General features: G+C 40.7%; 1 protein-coding gene across 1 annotated transcript; it reads left to right on the top strand.

Moving 5' to 3' along the window:
- Window positions 1-2,125: 2,125 nt before the first annotated feature.
- Window positions 2,126-3,055, top strand: LOC122942265 (olfactory receptor 5AR1-like). The gene has a single exon (XM_044299769.1). It carries the CDS (start codon window positions 2,126-2,128, stop codon window positions 3,053-3,055), a length of 930 nt encoding a protein of 309 aa, XP_044155704.1.
- The last annotated feature ends 4,570 nt before the right edge of the window (window positions 3,056-7,625 follow it).

Here is a 7,625-nt window from a genome sequence, read left to right as displayed (position 1 = left end):
TACATGCCCTCATCATCTCCCGCCTAGACTACTGCAACATTCTATTCTGTGGCCTTCCATCTAGCACTCTCACACCCCTCCAATCTATTCTAAACTCTGCTGCCCAACTAATCCACTTCCCATCCTGTTACTCCTCTGCCTCTCCCCTCTGCCAATCTCTTCACTGGTTCCCCATTGCCCAGCGAATTCACTTCAAAATACTAACAAATACATACAAGGCCGTCAACAACCTGTCCCCTCCCTACATCTCTGAGCTACTTTCCCGATACATCCAAACACGCACTCTCCGATCCTCACAAGACCTCCTTCTCTCCTCTCCTCTTATCACCTCTTCCCACAATTGCCTCCAAGATTTCTCCCGTGCATCCCCCACACTCTAACTCGCTACCCCAACATATCAGACTCTCACCTACAGTGGAATCCTTCAAAAGAAACCTGAAAACCCACCTCTTCAGACAAGCCTACAACTAGTGACCCTGCTGCCTCTATACCGCCATGACCAACTTCACCCACACCTACTGTGTTCTTCTCCCATACTATGTAGATTGTAAGCCCTCACGGGCAGGGCCCTCTCTCCTTCTGTACCAGTTTGTACTCGTCTTGTTTATGATTAGTGCAATTGTCTGTATTATGTATGTGCACCCCTTATCATATGTACAGCGCTATGGAATGAATGACGCTTTAATAATAAATAATAATAATGTAACCAGCACATGAAACCTTCTACTTATGGCTCTGTCCACTGTTTCCAGTTCCCGAAAAACAACTGATCGGGGTAGGTGTCAGATATTGATGGCCTATATGGAGAACATATCATCAATGTACAATGGAATACCTTTATATATAAAAAAAAATATGCTAAACTATAAGATGATTCTAGTAGCTTGGCATTGGAGGCATATGGGGAGTGGTAGTGTGAGGAAGATGGTAGTGTTACGGTGATGAAAATCCTGCTCCAGCACTCCCTGGGCTGTGCACAGTGAAAAGGGGGGTACACCTAAAATGTAGAAACAATTCTTAAACAGTCCTGATAGGTCTCTGGCTAAATCAGAAGGGTTTTCTCCAGGTCGCTTTTAAAGATGCAGTTTCTTACATCATACTTTTCTCCAAACTACAGGGTCTACTATGATCTACAATGCCCACTGGGGGGGGAGAGGGTGTAGACGCCAAAACATGAGCACCACAATCTGCCCCACTGGTATTACATGGGGCTGGAAGCCTTTTTTACCTAGCGAAGGGCTATGGAGTTCTGAAGCCTTAAAGTGACCATTACCTCCAAAGTCTGCTTCCATGCACCCTCCTCTTTGGCTGCTCAACTTTCTAAAGAAACTCTTTTCCTCACTTCAGAAGGTTCTTCTCATCGCTCCAAGATGCTGACTGTAAATCTACAGAACTGAGGCTTCTGTAGGCTGCTTCCTCCTGAACTCAATCCAACCAGACTCCCTTCTCCCTCAGGAGGGGCCAAGCCCAGAGGTTCAGGCCTGCTCTTTCCTGGAGACCGTAGTTAAGTGCCTGGAATTAACCCTATGGTCCAATCACAAAATGCCTATCATTTACATAGCACAGTATAACACCTGATATATTAGTAATCATAACATTTGCAAAACCCTATGCTTAACAGTGGGCATTGGGTCATTGCATGACCACTTTTTGAATTTCCTTTATGGTGTTGTGTTAAGTGACCAGTATCCTGGTAAACCATCATGTGTAGTGCAGGGCCTGAATGGTTTAAAAGAATACATGACACAGATATTGTATATTTGGTGTAAGTCCATCTTTAGTCATCTTTCGCATTGACTTCCCTTTGGTTTTCAGTATATATAATGTTACCATAGATTCCAGTAATAATGACTGCAATGCAGTTGTTTTATAACTTTGGACTTTTTACCATGGAACATAGTCATTAAAATTACATTGTAACTAGCTTGAATTGTCATTCCCAGGGGTCTTCATTATATTTAATAGGAAACTCAATCCTCTGGTGAATATATTCATTCAATAAATGTTCTATAGCCACCTTGTATTTTCCAATTGTCATTAGGCTAAAGGACAGGTTATGCCACATATGGGATTATACCACTTACTACTTGATTGAAGATAAATTTAATTTCTGTGGTGTTGTTATATGGAGAGAACAAACTTTACTGCCACTGAATTTGTTCTTCTTGGCTTCCATGAGCTTCCGAGCTTCCAGTTGGTTTTATTTTTCATATTTCTGGTCATTTATGTAGTGACTTTGGTTGGAAATTCCTTGACAATTGGTCTGTTTTGCTTTGATCAACATTTTCACAGTCCCATGTATATACTCCTATGTAACATGTCTGTATTGGATATGTCCTTCACATCAATGGTTCTACCAAAGTTGTTGGACATCTTTCTGACTGGAAACAATGTAATCTCCTACGAGGGTTGTATCACTCAGGTCTTCTTCTTTGTGGTGCTCATGGTGTCTGAATATTTTACCCTAGCTGCCATGGCCTATGATCGTTACGTGGCCATATGTCATCCTTTACATTATTCTTATTTCATGAGTCTACAAGTTTGCTTCTGGATATTATTGACATCTTGGAGTATCGGTGTCTTTGATGGCATTCTATATGCCATTCTAATATCGTCTTGTACATTTTGTAGGTCAAATAAAGTAGACCATCTCTTCTGTGATATGAAGCCTCTAATGATGCTTTCTTGTAGTGACACACATACGATAGAGATGTTAATACTTGGACCAAGTGCCATCATTGGCTTTGTCAATTCAGTCATGACCTTGGTGTCCTACATGTATATCATCTCAACTGTCTTGAAGATTCACTCTAAAGAAGGACGACATAAAACCTTCTCCACTTGCTCCTCACATCTCACAGTCATCCTCTTGTTTTATGGGACGGTCCTTAGCATGTATATGAGGCCAAAGTCCAGCTATTCCATGAACCAGGATAAAGTGTTTGCCATTTTGTACACTGGAGTCATCCCGATGCTGAACCCTCTTATTTATAGCTTGAAAAATCAGGAGGCTAAAAAAGGTCTGCGTAGACTAATTAAACAAATCCTTCAATAATGTAGAGTGTTCTGTTGATAAAATAATGGCTGCTACAGAACCCATTCAATTTTGGGTATCTATGGATTCTCCTTTCAACAAGCACAGACTCCTTGCTCATTTTCCAAAATGTCCCTTTGGTGCTATGACACTTAATTAATTATTCAAGTTAGTGCACAAAGCATCCCTATGTAGACCTATAGTTACTGCTTGTCAGGCTTGTTTGCCCTTATTATTGCTGCGTGTTGCTCATAACTGCAGATTGTGGTAGGACATCTACCGCCTTTGTGGTAGGACGGTTGCCACCTTTCCCAACAAAAAATACAGATCAAGTTTCCTGTAATGCCTTCAAATACGTGAGCGGGCCATATGTCCCGGAGCGGCATTGATCGTGCGCATGGGAGCACACAATATCATAGATTACAAAAATGATGTGGATGTCGGGCCGCCTGAGGGACTATTGTCCCGCACTTATAAAATCCACAGCATCATTGTAATCTATGATGCTGTGTGCTCCCGTGCGCACAATCAATGCCACTCCGAGACATATGGCCCGCTCACGGACGGTATATCTTGGAGGGCATACGGTCGTGTGCAAGGTCCCTAACGTTGGAGGAGAAAAGTCATGTCTATCTGCAGCTCATTGGCCAGTTTTACAATATTTCTTTGTACTGAACTTATCCTTTGAAATTACTACCAATCTAGTTCTCCCTCACCTCTAGACAATATCCTTTCTTACCTATCACTAGTTTGGAGTGCTTAAGGAGACATCTCAAAAAGATCCTGTGATGCTGTCAACTGGAGCGTATATCACATAAAAGCTACAACCCAACAAGGTATGTATTCACTTACTCTAGAACCACTTTTAGTCACATTTACTCTTGAGTACACGTTAATTTGATCTGACTTTTTAAAGTCAACTCCATCATCCTGCTTCTTTTTACTGGTGAACAGTAAGAATTGTGTCATCCAATTTACTTTCTCATATTAAATTTCCTTGTCTAAAGCACAGTCTAATATTTAGAAACCTAAAGATGATAATAATGATTCTCAGTCAGGATAGTATTTTTATTTTGTGTGGACGACCCCTAATCTGTCTCTAATCGTGACACAGAAGATGACCCAGAACCAAATGTCTGACAGGAATCCTCACAGCTTCTTGCTGCCATTAATGCTTGCAAAACATCACTAACTAGTAAAATACAGGTAGAAGAGATTAAAATTGATGTGAACCTCATTCAAAAAGATATGCAGAATTTCAGAAACCAAACTGGTGAACTCAATGACGGGGTCTCAAAGCAATGGATCGCCTTTATCCACTCTTTACCAATACTCAAACCACTTCTTGAAAACATGAAACCTGGCAACAAAAAAGTTAACAACCTTGAGAACTGACTTTGATGAAATAACATGGAAAACAGGTCTATGGGGCAAGAATATGTGGTGTTTATATAAAACCAATATCATTGTATACATTGTTCAATACATGTGTTCACCATACATGTAGTAGTGTCTGTATTGAGTATTGCAGCTTTGTCACATTCAAATGACTGAGAGCCATTTGAGCACCACCCCTTCAAATAGCTGATCTGCGGAAGTGCCGAGTATCAGACTCTCACTGATCTGATATTGAGGGTCGATATAAACAAACCCCTTTAAATTTGTTACATGATCATATGTGCAAATTGGATGAGAAACCCCTTTGGTAATGGGAGATTCTAAAAGGCCAACTGGCAATCTAGAAAATACATTGCATACAGCTTATCTCCTAGTTGGCCAAACCCTTTAGCCCCCTTTAAGACACAGCTATTTAAGGATTTAAAGAGTAACTGAATTTTTCAAAAAACTTTTGAAACAGCAGAGTGGCATATCAAAGTTTTTGATTGGTGGGTTTCTGGATGCCAAGACCCCAGGCAATCACTAAAATGAGGAGGTACAAGGGCTTGGCTGAGCTCTCTGTTACTCTTCATTGCTGAAGTCACACTTAACAGAAAGTCTTTGAGCCCATCTTCAGTCTTCAGCAGTTAGGAGAGGCAATGCTTAGCTGAGTGTGTAACATCCCAGAGTATGTTACTAAACTCTGTTTCCCCGCTACAACATGTCAGGTGTATATTTATTGTCATCTTGTGCAATCTAACACTGCATTCTCCATTATGTGCATTTTTTATACCTGTTTCATAAAATTGCTGTAATTTCCATGTACACCAGCAGGTGGCAGCAATGTGTTTAGTTCAGTTTAGCATATCTAGAATGGAATAGTACATTCCAATCTAGCTCCCCCCCCTCTTTGAGGAGGTGTGGAATGTTCCCACTTCCTGCCTCATGGGGAGGAAAGAAAGTTCTAGTTAATGTACCAGCCGCCCTGCTAGGGGAAGGCTGTGTTAGTAGGAGCTCCCAGAAACAGGGATCCCAACCTAGGATCCAGCCTCGGCTGAGGCAAAGATCACTCTTCCCAGCCTGAGCCATCAGCCTCAGCTTGTTGACAAGAAAAGCAGCCACCTCCAGCCTCCAGGAAGAAGCATTCCCTGTGAGCCAAGCTGTGAGTACACATCCAGAGTCCCGGAGAAGCCCAAATTCCTCCTCAGCTAGTCAGGCCCATACTAAGCAGAAGACAGACAGAGCAGAAGATAAATACCTGCCAGATTCTCCAGGCACATAGTATAGAAGCAGAAGAGATACTGATCCCTGCCATACATTGCCTATACCTGCTGGGACCCAAGACTATTGCTGTAACGTATATGGTTTTAAAGCTGCCATTCAGTAAAGACAAGTTGGATCATATTACCTGTTTGGATCTCATTTACTGCTATCAAAGTTCCTCAATTACTCCTATTAACAACACTCAATTTATTGCAAGTGAGCCAGGATCCAGGAGTCCAGCCGTACCAAGGTAGGAGACACCGTTGACACTACCATACCTACTACACAAAGACATTATCCCCCTCTGGCATTCCTCACCTGGTACGTGAGCTATAACATCTTCAAGGGCCCTGCTACAGTACCTGCGCAAGCTGCAATTGGCGTCACAAACAAACTATAAACTTATACACATATTTATCCTGACCCACTGCATTGTACTAGTGTCCTGCTCATTGCAAGTGCTTCTTCATTTTTTTGTGATCAGTGGGTGTCTCAGCCCTCGGACCCCCAATATATGAAGCCCATTTTCATTTTTGCATTTTAATTTTTTCCTCCACACATTCCTATAGCCATATATTTTTACATTTTCAGTTCACATAGCCATATGAGGGCTTATTTTTTTTTTTGTTGGACAAGTTGTGGTTTTTTAATGGCACCATTCATTTTACTATGTTTTGTATTGGAAAATGGGAAAACGTTATGGGGTTGAAAAATTGTGCGTGAAATTGAAAATAATTCACAATTCTGCCAAGGTGTTTTGGGTTTTGATATGATGGTGTTCACTGTGCCCTAAAATGAAATGACATCCTTATGTCAATATGATTACAGACATACCAGATTTGTATAGTTTTTATTTAGTTTTTTTCCTTGCAAAAAAATCTAAATTTTCTTTGCATCGCCATTTTCTGACAGCCAGAACTTTTTAAAATTTCCCTCCAATGAGCTGTATGAGGGCCATTTTGACCCTTTTTCCGTTAACCGTATTGGAAATTTAAAAAAATATTTTAATAGTATGGGCGTTTTCAGTCATGATAAAACCCATGATGTTTATATTTATTGTTATTTATGTTTTTATTTTTTAATTATACGGAAAGGGGGGTGATTTATACTTTTATATTTTTTTATTTTTTATATATTTTTTACATAAAACAAATTTGGATCATTTTAAAGCTCATATATGAGCCTATAAGTAATGTTTTTTTAATTTTTGATTTTGTTTTATCAGGGATTTTTAAATTGACGCTAAAAATGCTAATTTGCTCATTTCTTATCCTGGCCTGCCAAAATAAGAATTGCAGCATGAACACTTTCAGCCTCATCAGCAAAGCTGAAAATATTCTGTGCAACTACCGATGTCCAAATTGGCCACACGTGTCATCGGTAGCAAGCTTCTGGGTTTCTCGCTTGATCATGACATTTAAAGCCTTTAATTACTGCGATTGGCATTATTGCTGGTCACGGTAATTAGCTGCAGGTCTCTGCTACATGAACCTTATTCCATAAAGGTGATTGCGCTGCCAAGAATACGTGGAGCCTTTTAGGTTAGGTCAGATTGTAACAGGTTCCTCTTATGCAACCAAACATCCGAGTCCCAGCAAAGATGGTCTAATCATGAGGGATCTTTCTGCGGAGGTTAGAGTATCGTACACGCAGTGAAGATCCACCAAAGGTAAATTCTTTTAAAAGCTTTTATTATACTCACAAAAGTGATGAATAAAAACTAGTGAGCGAGCATGCTCGGCCGAATACCTGCTCGGCTCGAGTGTACCTATGCTCGGCAGATCTGAGTGCCCGGCCGAATAATTCGGGTGCTCAAATTCAATTTAATACAATGGAAGTCAATGGGAGATAACCAGGCACCCCCTGCTCAGAAGAGAAGAGGGTGTCTGGTTCATAAAAAAAGGTTAGAAATTGATGGAAACCATATCCAAATGGCTTGGCAACAGCATTA

Source organism: Bufo gargarizans, chromosome 6 (assembly GCF_014858855.1).
Source record: "Bufo gargarizans isolate SCDJY-AF-19 chromosome 6, ASM1485885v1, whole genome shotgun sequence".
Lineage (NCBI taxonomy): Eukaryota > Metazoa > Chordata > Amphibia > Anura > Bufonidae > Bufo > Bufo gargarizans.
Note: the sequence above shows the minus strand (reverse complement) of the source record. Positions and strands in the feature narration are given on the sequence as shown.